Raw genomic sequence first — 20113 nt, 5'->3', positions numbered from 1 at the left:
CCTCTTCTTTTTTTCGGTTTGCTCAATAATACTATTCATTCACAAGTGTCTCTGATAAGTGCACCTTTATGTGTATCAGTAGTGGCAGCCAATGGATGAAAATAATGTAAAGCAATAAATAATTCTGTAGCAACAGCACCTATGCTACCACAGAACTAGAACATTCTTCCCAGCAAATGGACACAATGAAAATAACAAAATATAACAGGAAAAGATTGGGATGTGGAAAATTTAAAATGCAAGGAGGAGCTTTCATCATTGGGGCTTCAACAGAGTTCAAAAAAATTCCTAACTTCTACAGTGACTTCTTTATACTAACTTTCCTATTGATAGCTACAATGATTATTCACTGTCACCAATACATGGATTTTAATTAAGGCTAATGTACACCTGCGGCCAATTCCCTTTACTCTGAAATCATATGGCTAATACAAGATCAGAATCAGAAATATAATTCGTGCAAACCTAGAAAGAAGAAAAAGAGGTGGAGCAAAGAGAAAATAGGTTATGCATTGACGGTGTAAAGATTTTTACACTATCAGCATATCATCCGTCATTGACGTGCTGACAATCATTCAATGTTAAATAAAAGTCGTACACATGAATGATGAATGATAAGCTCACTTTATAAAACTTCACACTTTCAGTATACCCCATTTAACTGTTGAGTACATTGTTTTCTCAGGCTCAATATTTTAACTCAACAAAATTGCAGACAATATCTCTCCCATGGTCTTCTCAGGCATGTCACCTTCATTAACCACATCCATGGACTCAAGGACAGCAGCATCCAATACCAGCTTTCTCTTTGCAATCTCGTATACATTTTCATCGACTGTTCCCTTGGTCACCAGCCTGCAGTGGAATACATCATGATAAAATAGTCCAGCAAAAGATTAAAATAGATCCAATTTAAAAGGTTTATTATTTCTGCTACAAAAACTGTGAGTAAAAGAAAGGATGGACAAATACCGATATATGGTTACAGGCTTTGTTTGACCAATTCGATGACAACGATCCTCTGCTTGTCTATCAATCTGTGGATTAAAATCCATATCATGAATTACGACAGTATCAGCTCCGGTTAAGTTCAAGCCTTGACCTCCAGCTCTAGTGGAAAGCAAGCATGCAAATATGGAAGTATCATTATTGAATGTATCCACTATTGTTTGCCTCTCTGCTACCTGTGTACTGGCAGTCAAACAGTAGAATTTTAAAGAGTGAGGGAAAAATATCTCGAAAATGTTTCACACTTTACAAATGCCTCTTCGATGGAAAGATGACGACTCAATTAGACAACCCTATGTTCTCTTGCCAATAAATAGTTTCATTGCAAATGAAGAAAAACTAATGCAAAAGTTTGACTAAACAACTCAAGTAACTCAACATTTTAAAAATGAAAAGAAAATGAGAAGCTAAAAAGTCTATCTAATTACAAATTAGTTGCAACTGGAGTATTTTGACACAGTATATTATATAATTAATTGAGTTTTAATGACGGGATTACAGAAGTAGAGAGGAAAAGACTACAGAAACTTATCACGTTGATCTTATTTGATTTTGCTGCTTTCCTTTTTCCTTTTTATTTTCATTGTTACTTCTATGTCTTTCCTCTAATAACATTTGTAATAAATGTGCAATTAATTCACAAGTAAATGAAAACTTCAGGAGGGCAAGATGAGTGTTTCATCATCTGGTGCAATAAATCACAAGATTCATAACAGGCCTAATGGTTCCACATTGCTCGTCTTTAATGACAGTGTGTGGTCAACACTTGAGCCATGTGTAACATGAAAAAAAACTGAGATATATGCAGCTCAAAAAAGATTTCACTTTTTCAAGGAAATATTTTGATCAACTTCTATCTGATCCTGTTTAAACTTCACCCATTACACACCAAAAATTCATCTAACCCTCAAACAAACTCTCCTTTTGTCGCATAATGACAAATTTGGGACAGCACAAGCAAACCCAATATTCGTTGTGCCATATCATCTTACATACTACTTCCTTAATTTTCCCCTTACTTAAGGGATGAATAAAATGATTCAACATATAACATGGCATAAACCATACTTAATTTTGTTATAAAGAGAAGTTTTAACGTCAAAAACAGCAGTACCTTCCATCAAGCCGTCTGTATGTAAACCCAATGACATCCAAAGTCCACTCCAATATGTCAAGCATCGATGTCCATTGACTAAAGATCAAGACACGATGGCCACCTTTCTTTAGTGAAGGAAGAAGTTTTGCTAGGGCCTACATTATCCAGGGAGTAGCAATCTCAGCATACCCAGCAAATAATTATGCCAGACACCTTAGACATGAATATTATAGAATTTTTGGAGTAAAAAATCATACCCGACATTTTGCAGAAAGCAACACATGCTTATCTGAAAGAATCCCCTTTTTATCCTTGACACCATAGTGAAGTAGAAGCTGCAAGTCAGAAATTTACGGCTTGAATTTAGCAAACAATGTCCACAAAGCAGAAACAACTATCAACACAGTAAAATTGTATAATTATAATGTCACCATGAAATATTTAATTAATGAAACATCACTACACTCTGCCTCACAGGAATGATGAGAACACGCCCCAATGATGAGCAACGCGATAAAGGAATACTCAAATGCCTGACAAAACAGTTATATGATCAATCCCAAATCAACTAAACGTTGCAAAAAATCAATATATATCTTAACTCTTGTCAGACATAAAAATAAAAAATATATCTTTGTCTCTTTAATAACTAAATATCAAAAATAATAATAAATATTTAAACAAGTCTAACATATAAAATAATTCATGCAATTAATGAGGGCATCATCGTAGTATGGGCGGACTGGGTGCTAATATATTCCTTGATACATAACCAACTCATGAATCTAAATCTCTAATTTAAATACCAATGCATCTGAAATGGCCACTAAAATAGAGTTTTCTATGTTTAAACATAAAAAACATAGTGGCAACTCCATTAAGTCGCGTAACCGGTATTCGACCGAAAATCAGGACGCGACAGTTGGCGACTTCATTGGGAACATTTTTTGAAAAAGTTATGCCCAAAACCATTAATTACATGGATATATTTATACCCTTGAAGGTTTGTTTATTTTTTATTCCTTATTTTTTGTTTTCAACTAACAAAATATTGCAATTTAATTTGTTTTGCAGCTTTTAGAGTTTTATTAATATATAAAATTTGTATACTTCCCATGCACAATAAGTACGTACACTAGCCACACACATACTCAATACCCGGTTATTAAAGATTTTTCTAAGATAGGAGAGACATTCGCTTTACCAGTGTGAACTTTGGGTCCCACTTGTATTAGGATAATGGATCATCCATATTGTTACCAAGTATCCTCAGTTGAGCGCTTGATGTAATGACCTAGCGTTCCTAACCTATTGTATTTGGGCTTTCTTTCTCGAAGATTGGATGCAGACAAGTGTCCTTTAGAAGTCCAGAACCTCTTAAGGAAGCCACTATTAGTATACGCTAGTACCTTGCTCTAGGGTGTGGCCTTTAGACATTCCCCAAAACCTATTCTTGTAAGTTTATCTCATTTAAGGACACAAGAAGCATACTTTCATTTCTATCGCTCAAAAAAAAATTATTTTCAACATAAATCGGGACTTTTTTCCTATACATAAGGCAACTCAAGAGTCACCCCAAACCCTAATGGTATAGGATATCATTAGACATTGGTATCTCTATATCATGGGCACATCTCGTTTGCATATAGACACCCTTAACATGACTCACCGTCCTAATAGTCACCCTCCTCATAAAACGAAATTGGGGTAACCCATCTTTACCCCAGCTAGCCTGAACTATATGATAGTGTCAATTGACATAACACTCCATATATTATACTGATGACTAAACCACCCCAAATTATGGCACATTACACTAAGGGGCGTGGATTTATGCAAGCATACATGCATGCATCTAAACAGAAAACACATTATCCAAACATTCATCCATTCATATGTTCAATAAAAAAAGGAAAAAGGAAAAAATATATCATCCATGCATTCATCTACCTAAAATACATAGTTCATATGTTCATCTACTTATTCATTCATGCATTTATTCATAAAAACAAAAATATATCATCCAAACATTGCATTTCATACATTATCATAAACAAAAATATATCATCCAAACATTACATTTCATACACTATCATGTCATGCATTCCAAACATCTATCTCACCACATCATTTCATACATAATCTTAAATTTACTCATTCATTATTATAAAAAAACAAAAAAATCATTCTATATCACTTCAAGCATTAAATAGTTACCTTCATACATTCTGAATCATGCGCATCATGATTTAAAATTTTCACAGCAATCTCACAAAGTTGTTTAATGAGATCATATGACAAGCTTTAGAAGTACAATGGCTTTCGTATAATAAACCTATAGAGACCTGGAAGGTTCTAGAAGAGCAAGATATTAGTTGGCTCACAAAGTTGTTTAATGAGATTAGGTCTAAGATGTTAAACTAGTGGAGGAGAAACATTTTAATCCATATCTAGAAGAATAAGGGAGAAACACAAAATTGTGATGACTATAGAGGGATTAAACTCGTGAGTCATGCTATGAAGTTATGGGAGAGGATAATTGAGCAGAGGTTGAGACAATATTATTGAAATCCAAATTGGTTTTATGCGGTAGAGATCGACCATGGAGGCTATATACTTATTATGGTGATTGATGGAAAGATATTGAAGAAACAAAAGGGACTTACTCTTGATTTTCATTGATTTGGAGAGTGTATGTGATAAGAATCCTAGAGAGGTATTGAGAAAAGCTCTAGAAAAGAAAGAAATTTGAAGTGTCTACATTCAAGCAATCTAGGATATGTATGGTTAGGTCAAGACCGTTGTCAAAAGACAAGATGGGATCTCAGAAGATTCCTCTATTGCTATCGGACTACACCAAGAGTCAACCTTGAGCCACTACCTATTTACATAGCTCTTGGATGATTTAGCATATCCAAGAAGTGGTGTCAAATGCATGATTTTGTGGATGATCTTATCCTGGTTGGAGACACGAGAGAGGAATTAAATGGGAAGCTAGAAATGTGAAAACAAACTTTAGAAGCACGTGGCTTTCGTAGCCGAAGTAAGATGGTGTATATGGAGTGTAAGTTTAACAAGAGACGGGCACGCCCTACTGTAGAGCTAAAAATTGGAGAACATATAATCATACCACAAGAATTTTGAGTCAATCATACAACACCATAGGAAAATTGAGAAAGATGTAAATCACGGGATTCAAGCATGTTGGATAAAATGGTGGAGTGTCTCATGTGTCATATATGATAGAAAGGTATCACTAAAACTTAAGGGGAAATTTTACCACACAGCTATAAGGCCCGCAATATAATTTGGGACTGAATGTTGGCAATAAAATATTAACAAGTAAATAAACTCAATGCAGCAAAACTGAGAACAATGTGTTGAATGAGTGGACATAGACAATATAGGATTAAGAATAAATGTAATATGGAGAAAATTGGGATAGCTTCTATTGTAGAAAAGATGGTAATATCGTGCCTTAGATGGTTTGGGATGTGTGGAAAAGCCCGTTAGAAGCCTATTAAGGAGAGTAAACAAATGAAGGTTAGTTCAAGTTCTAAAGGGGCCAAGAAAAACCATAGGCAAAACGATTAGGAAAGATTTAGACATCAATGTTTTGTCAATGGACTGATATGATAAAATATTATGGCATCATTCTATATATATAGTTGACCTCATCTAGTAGGAATAAGACTTGATTGTTGTTGTAATAGAAGGGAATTGACGAGACAAAAAGAAAGTCAACAGCAACTAAATGTTCGGTTGTTGACTTGTTGTTTGAGTATTGTTCGTGCTAGTGCAGTATGGGTTCTATAGTAGACTAGAAGTATCATTTCATATTTTATAGATAGGATTAGGGATGGTATAATCTCAACTTAAATGTTTTCTACACGTGTGGTAAAGACCTATGGAAGCTCTAGTAAGGAAAGTAAATTAGATGGAGGGCAGCACAATCCCTAAGGGTAAGGGTAGAGCAAGAAAAACTACATGCAAAACTAGTAACAAGGATTTAAAGGTCAATGGTATAGCAACATACATAATTTAAAATAGAACATAGTAGCATCATTTAATCCATTTATCTAATCCACCACTTGAAACTGATGGGATTAAATATATTCTTAGGTGCTACTATAAAGGGGTTTAATGAGTATAATAGGCCTGCAATTCATATAACGGTTCTCTTCTATTCACCATGGTTTATAAGTTGTAACCAAGAGACCAAGCCTCTTTGCTGTCACCCGACTCCCTTGCTCGTTGTTTATCACTATATTTCTCTTTTAAGCTACAATATAACCCTCCGACTCCTATTGTCCATCACCCAGATCAAGCTTCTCTCTCGTTCTCTGCTCATGGTCGTTTCAAGGAAATTTCTATCATGATATACAAGGAGAGATTGGACAGAATTGTTACATTTTATAGCCCTTTCAGGATGTCATTTTCTCTTTGATTTTTCTTTTAGAATGATTCCTCTCTATCAAAACATTTATTACTTGAACCATTATCACTACATTCAGATTATATAATAGCAGAAAACATGTATTAACTCACATTTTATAAGCCAAAACCACTACCACTTGGCAGCCGATAACAAATTGTATACTACTTGAGCATATTGGTGAAAGCCAAACATGGGGACACTAAGTGAGGAAACAAATTGTCTTTGTAGAAGATTTACCCGGTGAATAGAGAAATCATTGTAACTTTTAAGTTCCTCTATAACCCTGTCCAACGTACATTCATAGCCAAAAGCACCTACTGGATGTAGCTTTCTTGCAAAGCGAATGACATCCTCGTCATTATAGATCCGCCTTATCAACAAGGGGTGGTTCGCAATCTAGAATATGAATACAGAAATATATGAGAATAAAAGATATATTGATTTTTAGTCAAAACGTAAATATACAGCATTACAACCTTGCGGAACTGAACAAAATAATTATTTATCTGCCGTTTAGGAAGGACTTCAAGAACATTTTTGGACTTAAAGTCGGAACACTTTGCAATCCGAGCTTGTGAAACAGCACGATAATCCTCAATGGCTTCCTTATAAGCATGTTCTTGTTGCTTTTCCATAACAACATATTCAACCTGCAATAAAAATGTTAGGTCAATAGCTTAACATATTCCAAGTTCCAACATATGGCAACTTTATCATAAAAACTACATATTGATGATGAAATATACCATAATTCAATGGAATTAGCACTGCAGGTGACAGACATACCTGCTGTATTTTTTGAACAAGTTGCTGCATCACATCAGATTTTAGACGCCGCAAAATAAATGGCCCCAAGATGGACTTCATACGACCAATTAAATCTCTATCTTCTGCATTTAGTAACTTTTTTAAGTCAACATCTTCACTATCAAAAATATTAGGCAGCATAAACTCCAACAATGACCATAACTCCTGCAACAAAATCAGAAGTCAACCACAAGGCTTAAACCAACTAACCAAGAGATACATTTATCTGGAGACTAGCATAAACAACAGGTCAAAATGAGAGATTTTGCTCAAGACTCAAATACATTATCATCATCATTATTACTATTGTTATTATTATTTTATTTTTCGCTAAAAGGAGAAAGTCGTAAAGACTAGAAAAACATAACAGGTAAGTGAGGATAAAAAATCTTCCTAAACAAAACAATAAACAACCAAGCGAAAACACAAGAACTTCAACTGAGCAAAGCTACCCAATCCCTCAACACATGTTAGTGAAACCCTGTTAAAAAGGCCATGTGCTTTACACCAAATAGACATCAAAGCAACTGTGATTTAAAACAAATAGGCATCAAACGCCAGTGCTTTAGACAAAATAGACATGAAACACCTTATCTATCCCAAATTAAGTGTCGTGCCAACTGCACCATAGTATACTAAAAGGTTCAACATTGCTACAATATTTTAACCTCTTTATTTCTAACAAACCCATGAAAGCTAATCATCAAGAATTAGTCCAGCAGTTGAGGACACACCCAACATTCACTGAAATTGCAGAAAAATGAATAATATAAAGAAACTACATCAGAACAACACAGGTGAGGAGCAGATTTTAAGCAAGCACTGCAAGTTACACAGATATCAGGAGCTGGGTAGTCGATCGCACGCGATAGCGGAGGTTCCAGAGGTTTCCGTCCCTCCCCGTGACGGAATGGCGCATAGCAGTGTGGCTGGCCGTCGCGCCCGTCACGGGTTGAGTTGCAGCAGAGGCGTGGGCCTGAACCCACTGCAGAGCCCGCTTCGGGATGAAGAACCCTAATTTTAATGGGAAATGTCATTTTTGCCCTTACTTTTTATTACATGGCATTGGTTTTTTAGGGTTTTTTATAAAACACTCCTCTCTCTTTATTTCCTTTTAAAAAGACAAGTGACTATTAACCTAAAAAAAAGATATGTGATTCACTTCCTTCCCTTCTTCTCCTCCCTTCTCCTCCCTTCTCCCCTTCCCCCTTCCCCTCTGACCCTTCCCCTCTCCCCCTCTGACCCTTCCCCTCTGCCCCTTCCCTTCTGCCCCTTCTCTTCCTTCTGTGAATTTCTTTTTGTTTTCCCTCTTTACATGTTCAACACTTTCTGATTGTAATGTATTACTTATATTTTTGTTTTCCTTTTATTGCCCCTTTCCCTTCCTTTTGTGAGTTTCTTTTTGTTGTCAAAACTTAAAGAGTATGAATTAATTATATTTTTAATATTTTTTGGTGTATTTGTATATTTATATGTGGAGGGTATAACATATAATTGTGTATTTTAAGTTTTTCTTTGTGTATTTATATGTTTAAGATATAAATTACTTATATTTTTCCGTTAAGTTGTAGCTGTCATCCCGCTATCCTGTTATAGTGTTTTTGGGTTCGACTGCTATGCTCCGCTATCCACAATTGACTACCCAGATCAGAAGAAGATCCTTATGTGGCATACATCCACTGAAGTAACTTAACCTGATGCTGAAAAAAATTCTGATCTAAACAAAACAATCTAATTTGGAAGACCAAGTTTCCATACCATAACCCACCCCCACCACGAATTCCCACAAGGGTCACTAATGTATACAAAAGAGAAAAAAGGAAAGTTTGGTTAGAATAACAAACTTTCCTTTTCCCTACCAACTAGGTAGTTAAGGCAGTTAGGGGAGGGGGAGGCAATCTATAAATAGAAGATTCGTTAGAAGGGAAGGTAGTTTTTGAATGTAACCAACTGATTGTGGAATCAGTGGAATAGGATCGAGGGATCCTTCCTAATCTTGTAATCTCTATCTCAAATTCTAATAAAAAGTTCTAGAACCCTAGCAGATCCAATTGGACTCTATGTTAGGGGCAATTCCTCTTCTAAATTCTTTCCTTTTCTGTTACTAAGGATACCAGTGTCTATCACTGATATCAGAGCACCATTCTGGTGCCTGTGGAATTGTTACCACCCACGCTGAAAATTGGATTTTGTGTATGGTTTCTACTCGAAGTATGGCCAAGGAGAACGAGAGTGGAGCTCAAGAGAAAGGCGAATCGCACCAAGAAAGGTAGGAGATAAGGATGAGGATGGAATTGAACGAAGCTCGTACGAAGAAATTGGAGGATTTGATGTTCGCTGTTGCAACCAAGTTGGGAGTTACTCCAGAGGAGCATTCGTTTGGGGAGGGTAGTGAGCATGAAGAAGAGGTAGATAGTTACCCTAGAAGCTTTGGCCATGATAGGTGGAGGAAATTGGACATCCTTATTTTCACGGGAGATGATGCCTACGGGTGGGTACAGAAGTTAGAGAGATATTTCTCTCTTCGTTCTATCTCTGAAGCAGAAAAGATGAGGGCTACGATGGTGGCCCTGGAAGGAAGGGCACTTAGTTGGTATCAGTGGTGGGAAGGGTATAATCCTTACCCTACTTGGGAGAGTTTCAAATTGGCAGTGGTACGATGATTCCAACCAGCCATGGCCCAAAACCCATTCGAATTACTACTTTCTCTTAAGCAAAAAGGAGGAGTAGAAGCATATGTTGAAGAGTTTGAAAATTTTGCAGGGACCTTGAGGGGAATCAATCAGGAGTTTGTTAGAGGAGTTTTCTTGAATGGGCTCAAGGAGGAATTAAGGGTAGAAGTGAGGTTGTATGAGTTAAAAACTCTTTCAGAATTAATCCAGAAGGCCATATTGATTGAACAGAGGAACAAAGTGGTGCACAGAAAGGCCCAATCAAGGTATTCAAGGTCTTTTGGTTCAACCAGAACCAATTCTTATAGCAAGATGGTCACACTAGAGCCATCTGTTTCTAATAACTACAGGAAGGAGGGGTCTTCTGTTGGCAGTGTGGCTGCTCTCTCAAGGAACAGTTTAGATGGTGTTGCTTCTAAATTGGGAGGTGACTATAGGAGGCTCACCAGTGTTGAGTTAAAAGAGAAGAGGGAGAAGGGGCTTTGCTTTAGGTGTGATGAGCCATTTTCCAGAGATCATAGGTGCAGAAACAGGCAATTGCATATGCTATTTATGGCTGATGAGGAAGAAGATGAAGAGGAGGGAGAAGTAGAGCCTAAGGTGGAAGCCTTCAACTCCTTACAACTTTCTTTGTATTCTATGAAGGGCTTCACTTCAACTAAATCCTGGAAGATTGGAGGTATGTTGGGCAATCACTCTGTGGTGATACTTATTGATTGTGGAGCATCCCACAATTTTATATCAAAGGACCTAGTGTTACAATTGCACTTACCTGTGGAGAATACCAAAGCCTATGTGGTGGAGGTAGGGGATGGGCACCACATTAAGTGTAGAGGAAGGTGCTCACATCTCACTTTGAGGATGCAACAACTGAAGGTAACCCAAGATTTCTACTTGTTTGCCTTAAGAGGAGTAGATTTGGTTTTAGGGTTGGAGTGGTTGGCAAGCCTGGGAGAAGTACAAGCTGATTTTGGAAGGATGACCTTGACTATGAGGAGAGGGGATGCAAGAATCACCCTCCAAGGGGACCCTGCTCTGTCCAGAATAGAATTGGTCGTAGGAGCTTTCAAGCAGGTATTGCTGAATGAAGGGGAAGGGTTGCTGCTCTAGTGTGAACCATCTGAGGTAGCAAGTCCAGAATTGGTGGTTTTTCCAAGGATAGAAGAGGTGTTACAACAGTACTCAGAGGTGTTTCAAGACATCAAGGGGTTACCTCCAGCTAGAAGCCATGATCATGCCATACACCTTAAGGAGGGAGCTGAAATACCCAATTTGAGGCCCTATAAGTGTCCCTACTATCAGAAGTCTGAGATAGAAAGGTTAGTAACTGAAATGCGAGAAGTTGGGGTGATAAGGCCAAGTATAAGCCCCTACTCTAGTCCTATCATCTTGGTGAGAAAAAAAGATGGAGGGTGGAGGTTTTGTGTTGACTATAGGGCACTCAATAGGATTACCATCCCTAATAAGTTCCTTATACCCTTAATTGAAGAACTCTTGGATGAGATAGGTGGTGTCAGGGTGTTTTCCAAGCTAGACTTAAAATCAGGGTACCAGCAAATCAGAATGAGGCCAGAGGATGTGGGGAAAACTGCTTTCAGAACTCATGAGGGCCATTATGAGTTCTTAGTCATGCCCTTTAGGCTGACTAATGCTCCTTCCACTTTCCAGTCTCTCATGAATGAAATTTTAAAGCCTTTTCTAAGAAAATTTACCTTGCCTTCTTTCATGATATCTTGATGTATAGCCCTGATTTTGATTCACACATCAAGCACCTCAAGGATGTGTTGGCCTTGTTGCAACAGAACCACCTCCAAGCTAATAAAAAGAAGTGTAGTTTTGGCCAAGCTAGTGTTGAGTATCTAGGGCATGTTATCTCAGAAGAAGGTGTGGTTGCTGATAAATCTAAGGTGGCAGCTACGAGGACTTGGCCTCGGCCCAACAACCTTAAGGGATTGAGGAGATTCCTTGGGTTAACAGGGTATTATAGGAGGTTTGTGAAGAATTATGGAAGGTTGGCCAAACCTTTGACTGACCTCCTAAAAAAGGATTCATTCCTATGGACTCCAGAAGCTACTATGGCTTTTGAAGGGTTAAAAACTGCCATGATGGAGTTACCTATGTTGGCTGCCCCTGATTTCAACAAGCAATTTGTGGTAGAAACTGATGCCTCTAGTCAAGGATTGGGTGTTGTCTTGATGCAGGAAGGAAGGCCCTAGCCGTCTGGAGCAGGGGATTATCTGTGAAGGCCCAGCAAAAATCTGTGTATGAAAGGGAGTTGATGGCCCTTGTCCAAGCTATTCAAAAATGGAGACACTATCTTATGGGGAGGCATTTCATTATCAGGACAGATCAGAGGAGCCTAAAGTTTCTCACTGAGCAAAGGTTGTTTTCAAATGAGCAGTTTAAGTGGGCAGTTAAGTTGGTGGGCTTGGATTTTGAAATCCAATACAAACCAAGCAAGGAAAATTCTGCTGCAGATGCTCTTTCTAGGAGGATGATGTACTCAACCATTTTTGTATTGAACAATGAGGATATGGAAGATTGGCTTCAGGAGTTAAATCTGGACCCTAACTGGAATCAAATGATACAGGACTTGACTATTTCACCAAAGGCTCACCCTGGTTTGGAGTTGAGAAAGGGAATTCTGTATTATTAAGGCAGGTTGTTGCTATCCAGGAAATCCAACAAGATTCCCCTCATCATTTCAGAGTGCCATGAGATTTCTAGCTTCTTATTTTGGGAAGGAATGAAGGGTGATATCAAGGCTTTTGTGGAAGGCTGTGACATTTGCCAGAGAAGTAAGTACTCAACTTTATCCCCTGCAGGGCTACTCCAACCTCTGCCTATTCCTCAACAGGTTTGGATGGATATCTCTATGGATTTCATAGGGGGCTACCTAGGGTGAAAGGAATGGACACCATCTATGTTGTAGTGGATAGGCTTACCAAGTATGCTCATTTCTTTCCCTTAGGGCACCCTATTTCAGCAAGGGATGTGGCTACTGTATTCATAAAAGAGGTGGTTATATTACATGGATTCCCTACTACCATTGTATCAGATATGGACCATGTTTTTTTTGAGCCAGTTCTGGAAGGAAATGTTTAAGATGGCAGGAACTCAAATGAAATTAAGTACCTCATACCATCCTCAAACATATGGCCAAGCTGAGGTAACCAATAGGTGTTTGGAGACTTATCTCAGATGTTTTGTAGGGCCAAAACCTAAGCAATGATTGAGATGATTGCATTAGGCAGAGTTTTGGTTCAACTCCAATTACAATGGATCAACAGGTATGACACCCTTCAAGGCACTTTATGGCAGAGAGGCTCCTCTATTGGTCAAGGCTGGGACAATTCCTTCCAAGGTAGAAGAGGTCAACAGGTTATGCACTCAAAGGGATGGCATCTTAGAAGAGCTCACGGGTAATCTAGTTAAGGCCCAAAATATGATGAAATAATATGCTGACAAGCATAGGAGGCCCCTAGAGTTTGAAGTAGGAGATTGGGTTTATCTCAAACTACAACCTTACAATATGAAATCCCTCATTTCTAGACCTTGTGCTAAACTAGCTCCCAGATATTATGGGCCTTATGAGGTGGTTAAGAGGGCTGGATTGGTGGCTTATCACTTAGATCTGCCTGCACACTCCAGAATCCATCCAGTTTTCCATGTGTCTCTATTGAAGAAAGCTCTGAAGTCATATCAACTACCACAACCACTCCCTCCTACGCTGAATGAGGAACTAGAGCTGGAAGTGCACCCTGAAGCCATCATGGAGAGGAGAGAAGACAGTAATGGTAACCTAGAAGTTTTGATGAAGTGGCAAGAACTACTAGAGCAGGAAGCTACTTGGGAAGCAGCAACCACCATACAGGATAGGTTCCCCAACTTTCAACTTGAGGACAAGTTAAAACTATTAGGGGGGGTATTGATAAGGCTCATACCAGGCCAAGGGTCATTAATGTATACAAAAGAGGAAAAAGGAAAGTTTGGTTAGAATAACAAACTTTCCTTTTCCCTACCAGCTATGTAGTTAAGGCAGTTAGGGGAGAGGGAGGCAATCTATAAATAGAAGATTCGTTAGAAGGGAAGGTAGTTTTTGAATGTAACCAACTGATTGTGGAATCAGTGGAATAGGATCGAGGGATCCTTCCTAATCTTGTAATCTCTATCTCAAATTCTAATAAAAAGTTCTAGAACCCTAGCAGATCCAATTGGACTCTATGTTAGGGGCAATTCCTCTTCTAAATTCTTTCCTTTTCTGTTACTAAGGATACCAGTCCTTATTTTTTAATACATGGCAAGGTTTTTTAGGGTTTTGGGTAATTTACCCCTCCCTCTTCTTATCTCCTCTAATAACGTGAAACTTCATGTTCTCCTTCTTTTCCTCTTTCTGCAGCAAAATACATGAAATCCTCTCCCCCTTCCCCCTCTACCCCTTTCCTTCTGCCTCTTCCCCCTTCCCCCTTTTCCCTCTCCCCCTTTCCCATCTGCCCCTTCCCTTCTATGAATTTCTTTTGGTTTTCACTCTTTACATGTTCAACATTTTCTAATTTATTGAATTACTTATATTTTTATGTTCTTTGGTATATTTGTATATTTATATGTGGAGAGTTTAACATATAATTTTGTGTATTTTAAGTTTTTCTTTGTGTATTTATATGTTTAGAATATAAATTACTTATATTTTTTCCCTTAGTTATAGCAGTCATACCGCTATCCCGTTATAGTGTTTTTGGGTTCGACCGCTATGTTCCGCTATCTGCAATTGACTACCTAGGTGACAAACTTCTCAACTAGATGGTCCTTTACTCCTGTATGTAAACATAGCCCCTTATATAACCACCTCAAACCTAAAGATAACTGAACAATATATAGGAGAACTCTACAGAATTAGAGATGTGAGCTACAAAAATTAAAGCACTCTCCAAACAACCTCCCTTTTAAATATTATCTTATATCAATGGAAAAGTTTCAAGCGTGGAGAAGCCAAATAAATGAGAACATGGTCATCCTAATCAAAGCATGCTTAAAAAAACCATTACATAGGTGGATCTTCAGACAGGAGACCAAACCCAAAACCTTAAGGAGAAAATGTATCAATTTAAATCCTTGCAAGTAAAAAAAAAGGTGACATTTGCAAAATGTAATTAGAGACATCGACCTCTTAAAATTCAATCTCATGCCGTTTAAGCTCACTCTCCTCTATCACAATCACTCAAGTCAGTGGAAAAGTTTCAAGCCAGGTGGAGAAGCCAAATAAATGAGAACATGGTCATCCTAATCAAAGCATGCTTAAAAAAACCATTACATAGGTGGATCTTCAGACCAGAGACCAAACCCAAAACCTTAAGGAGAAAATGTAATCAATTTAAATCCTTGCAAGTAAAAAAAAGGTGACATCGGCAAAATGTAATTAGAGACATCGGCCTCTTAAAATTCAATCTCAGGCCGTTTAAGCTCACTCTCCTCTATCACAATCACTCAAGTCAGTACCTCTACCAGTCCTTCACTTCTGCCTAATAGTTTTATACTCAGTTTTTGTTACACCTAATCCCACATGCATTGACTTCAATTGAAAGATGTGCATTCATATTAACCACTAATAAATTGAAAATAAAAATGGATACATCCAATTATACAAAGGCTATAACACACCATTTTGAAGCTTAACCTTTCAGCTGACGACTATAATAAGTGCATCATTAAAGCACGCTGTAATGCATGACATGTAAGATACAGCAAAGTTGAAGGTAAAAATTTGTAGATTTATTTAGCAACAAATGAAGTTTGCAAACATGCCTTGAGTATATAAACTTAGAATTGCAAAATTATCTATCCAGCCACAACAAACATATCTTTTGTACGAGAAGAAAAAACTCCACTAATGTATGCAAAAACTTGTTTTGTTTAGCAACATGAAATAATTAAATGATAAACAGGCCATGCAGTTTACTTGAAACAGAATTCATACATGTAGGTCATTCTGAAGAGGTGTCCCAGTCAGCATCAAGCGCTGGTTAGCGTTTCGTGCAACGGACATCAAATTTTTCCACCTGTAGCTATTTTTGTCCTTCAAAGCATGTGCCTCATCCATCAGCACACAGCTCCACCTCCAACGCTTCAGAACTTTACGATCATCTTTCTGCTGCGGACTAGAGTGAACATAAATTATAACAACTTAATTAACATTCGAAAAAGAATTATAGAAATGATATATATGTATAGAGAAATGAACCTGTGGCGTTCAAAAAGTGAATAACACACAAGAAGGACGTTAAATGGAGGAGGCAATCCTGCCTTGGACAGGGAGTTCAACTCCTTGCAATATGCTGCTCGTCCAGCCCCATGATATTGAAGAACGGAGAAAGTTGGACACCACTTCTTTAGTTCCCTTTCCCAGTTTTCCAAAACAGAAGCAGGACATACTATAAGATGAGGACCAGGATCATTGTGCAAATGTTTCAACAAAGTTAAATATGTGATGGCCTGGTAGAGAAGAACATATCTTACTATAACAATAATTCAAAAATAAAATTAGAGACAAAAAAACAAAAGGAAGACAACATACCTGAACTGTTTTGCCAAGACCCATTTCATCTGCCAATATGGCTGTGACACATGAAATCAAATGCCAATCATAAGATTCATAGCAACCATATTAATCTCTCATAAACATACTTGTACCATAATTACAACCAGAAATGCTCCAAAAATTAATAATAATAGTAGTAATAACAATAACAATAATATAATAACTTAAGGCATGATACAAATAAAATTAAAAAACATAGGTCACTTTGGCATTGCATGATGATGCTTCAAATTCAATAAGCAGAAATGTTAGAGCTCTAAACTTCAAAATACATAGAAGGCATGCTAATCTACAACCAAAAAGTTTAAAATGCATGACACCAACAGTCACAGGATTCAGAAACCTAAAATGAGATATCTATCAAGTCCGTATAAGGGGTAATAGCAGCATATTAGAAAGAAAATAACCCCATGTAGGACTACAATATAGCCACAACAAGCAAATACAATAATAGCAACATGAGTCCAATTACGCCATACTGTTCAATCATAATTTATGTTCATACACAAATCATTTACATCAAAAATCCTTCGTAATGGTTTGGCCTATAATTTTTCTTCGTCTCATTCAACCTTCAACTATTGGACAACTTGTTCTGCTTTTATGAGTGTTCTCCACATATTCCCATTTCCCAGAGCATCCGACAACAAACAAGAAATATCACTAAACATACAAATAAAGCTTACCTAAGTTAGACACGACGCATAAAAAACTTGAAATCAGTGCATGCTACCATAACTAGAGGCCAAAAACCCTAATTAATTACCTCCTCCAATACCCTTCCGATGCAAAAGAAGCAAAAAATTGACACCAACTAGCTGATACGGCTTCAGCAGAGGCTGAAAATCCGAATCCTCAGACCCACACGCTTCATCAACATCCTCCTATCAACCAAAAAACACAATTACATAACATAACAGCTTATGACTTTCCATTTTACTTAGCTCAAAACCTAACCATAAAACATAATGCATCTTTTTCTGAATCACCTGAGTCACAATTTTCACTGAAGAAGACTCCACCTCGGAGTACCTTTCACAAGCGGTACCAGAAGAACCAAACAGTTCCTTTCTCAGCTCCGTGGAAATTTTCGAGCACTTATGCAAAGCTTTACCAACCACATCACCTTCATTCAAATCCTCAACCTCTTCCACTTCCTCCTCAGTGGACTCTATCTCATACACTTCCGCAACGTCCCTATCGCTGACATCATCATCTTCGTCATCGATTATAAACCGGCGGCCTCGGTTCGGCGCAGGGGCGGTAGTGGAATCATCGACGTCTTCGTCCTCCAGGTCATCCAGGCTGCCGTTGCTTTCCTGGAATATTGTCGAACTCGGCGCGATTTCAACGCAATCGTCGTCGCCGTGATCGGAAACCTCAGGCTTGTTATTGGAACCAAAAGCGAAGGACTCGATTGGTGGCGGTGGAAGCCGCGAAGAGGAGGAGGAGGAAGAAGAAGAAAGTCGCGGTGCTTTGAGAACACGAGAGGGTTTGAAAGAGGTGGTGTGGTTTTCCCATTCGTCTTCGGAGATTTCGTAGAAGTCGCGTTTCATTGTACTGATTGTGTGCCCTAGAGGAGAGAGAGAGAGAGAAAGAGAGAGAGAAAGAGAGAGAGAGATTTGAAGAAAAGGTTTTGGAGTGATAGAAATGAAAGAAAGAAAGAAAGAATGAGAGGAGTGAAGAGAGAAAGTGTTTCAATGACAGCGCGGGGATTGTCAGGGATGCGTTACGGTTTGGTGCTAAATAGTCTATACCCTCGCTCGGCCCAAACACAAGTAATTTATGTTACTCTCCTTTAGTTATGAAGCCGTTGGAAAAAAAAGAAAGTGGTTTTTATTGTTCTTCAAAATTTAAATATCATCATATTCTCTCGACACAAACTTTATCTTAACTTTGATCAAAATCGTTGTCATTTCAACCTGTTTGATTCAACAATATGGTTTTACATGTTGCGGCAACACTCAAGCACATATTTTCACTATATTTCATTTGTTTTTGCTGGTTAAACTATATATCATTCATCATACTTTCATGTGTGATTCAATGAGATAAAAGATATATTTTTTCTAATTATAATGCTACTTTGGATTTGTCACAAATCTGCAAATTTAGAATCGTCTTATCTTCCTTCAACATAGTCTAAATATTTGGGTGGATGTGGATGATAGGGTTTTGTAGTGCGGGTGATGACGGTACCCACCAATAGCATTGGTAATTTAGGTTGTTGTACCTTTACTTGTATAATGAATGTCTAAACTAGGGTAAGAATAAACATTTGTAAAAAATGCATGAAATACCATTTCATGTCTACCTTAAATGCAAATGAGGCAAGCTTGTGGATCGCCTAATATAGAATATTAAAAAGGAATCAAGTTTGTGTATAATTATAGTTATTAGGTTCATTCGCCCACCGAGATATCATGTTATGGTGTAGTTCTTATTAGGTTCATCGGTTAAGTGCTTGTAATGTTTATGCTGGAAAATAATATGTCTAGTTGTTTGTGTATATGCTAGAAAACAATTGAGATTATATTGTCTTACATGTTAAAATCTTACCGGTTACCAAATCGGTCAGGGTACTGATATAGTGGTACAATGATTCAACCGGTGTTTCAGTAATTAAACCGCATGCCGGTTAAACCTGACATACCTACTTATATTTATATATATATAAACCTATAACAAAAAATTTCTAATAGGGAGATACTCAAATTTATAATTCATATTCATAATCTACTTAAAATTCACATAGTCAAACAACTTTAAGTCTTTAACAAATTCAAAGTCTAAATTACAAAACATAAATTATCCAAAAGTATCACTTAACAACCGCAAAATATAAATAAATGACACAAGTTCATAACTCATTTTACAAGACAAATAAATTTGGAGTTTTAACATTTAACACCAAAGAGTCAAAGTTGTCTCATATGGATATTATATTTTTTGCACCAAATCCTATCTTCAGACAGTAGTCCAAGATTACACAAATGTTATGAACCAAAAGGTGTAATCTAAGTATGTATTTGAAGCATGTGTCTTGAAGTGTTGAAGAATGATGGGAAAGATTGATCACCTTGTAATGAGTTTTTAAGTTTTTTAAGTTTTTTTTTCAAGAAAAAAAAAATATGTATAAATCGGGCGGTTTAGTGAAATACCAGTCGGTTCACCGGTTCTGATATTTGATCGGTTCAACATCTGTACTGTATCGGTTATGAGACCGGTTCACCAGTTTTCCAGTTGAACCGGCCGGTATGGTTCGGTTTTTATATCATTGGTCTTACATGCTTCCTTTTTATAAATATAGCTCATGGACAGCCCATCTTGCTCGTCAAGAAGGACAGTGGCAAAATTGGCATTATGGACGAGCATGATGGTCTAATGGACATAATCCCAATGCATTTTCTACCCAATAAACATGAGCACACAAGCAAAGCTCATGTGTTTGACCCAAATTGTCCATACTACTCACTAGTCCCTAATGAATTTTTGTA

General features: G+C 37.5%; 1 protein-coding gene across 1 annotated transcript; it reads right to left on the bottom strand.

Annotated features, from left to right (window-relative positions):
- Positions 289-18382, bottom strand: LOC109360873 (protein CHROMATIN REMODELING 19). Its single transcript, XM_019606057.1, has 12 exons — positions 17606-18382; positions 17383-17500; positions 16593-16633; positions 16260-16510; positions 15996-16176; positions 7329-7514; positions 7019-7192; positions 6780-6938; positions 2362-2439; positions 2123-2259; positions 973-1191; positions 289-855 (listed from the first exon to the last, which is right to left on the bottom strand). Exons 1-12 carry the CDS (start codon positions 18170-18172, stop codon positions 696-698), a joined length of 2271 nt encoding a protein of 756 aa, XP_019461602.1. The 5' UTR covers positions 18173-18382; the 3' UTR covers positions 289-695.

Source organism: Lupinus angustifolius, chromosome LG11 (genome assembly GCF_001865875.1).
Source record: "Lupinus angustifolius cultivar Tanjil chromosome LG11, LupAngTanjil_v1.0, whole genome shotgun sequence".
Lineage (NCBI taxonomy): Eukaryota > Viridiplantae > Streptophyta > Magnoliopsida > Fabales > Fabaceae > Lupinus > Lupinus angustifolius.
Note: the sequence above shows the minus strand (reverse complement) of the source record. Positions and strands in the feature narration are given on the sequence as shown.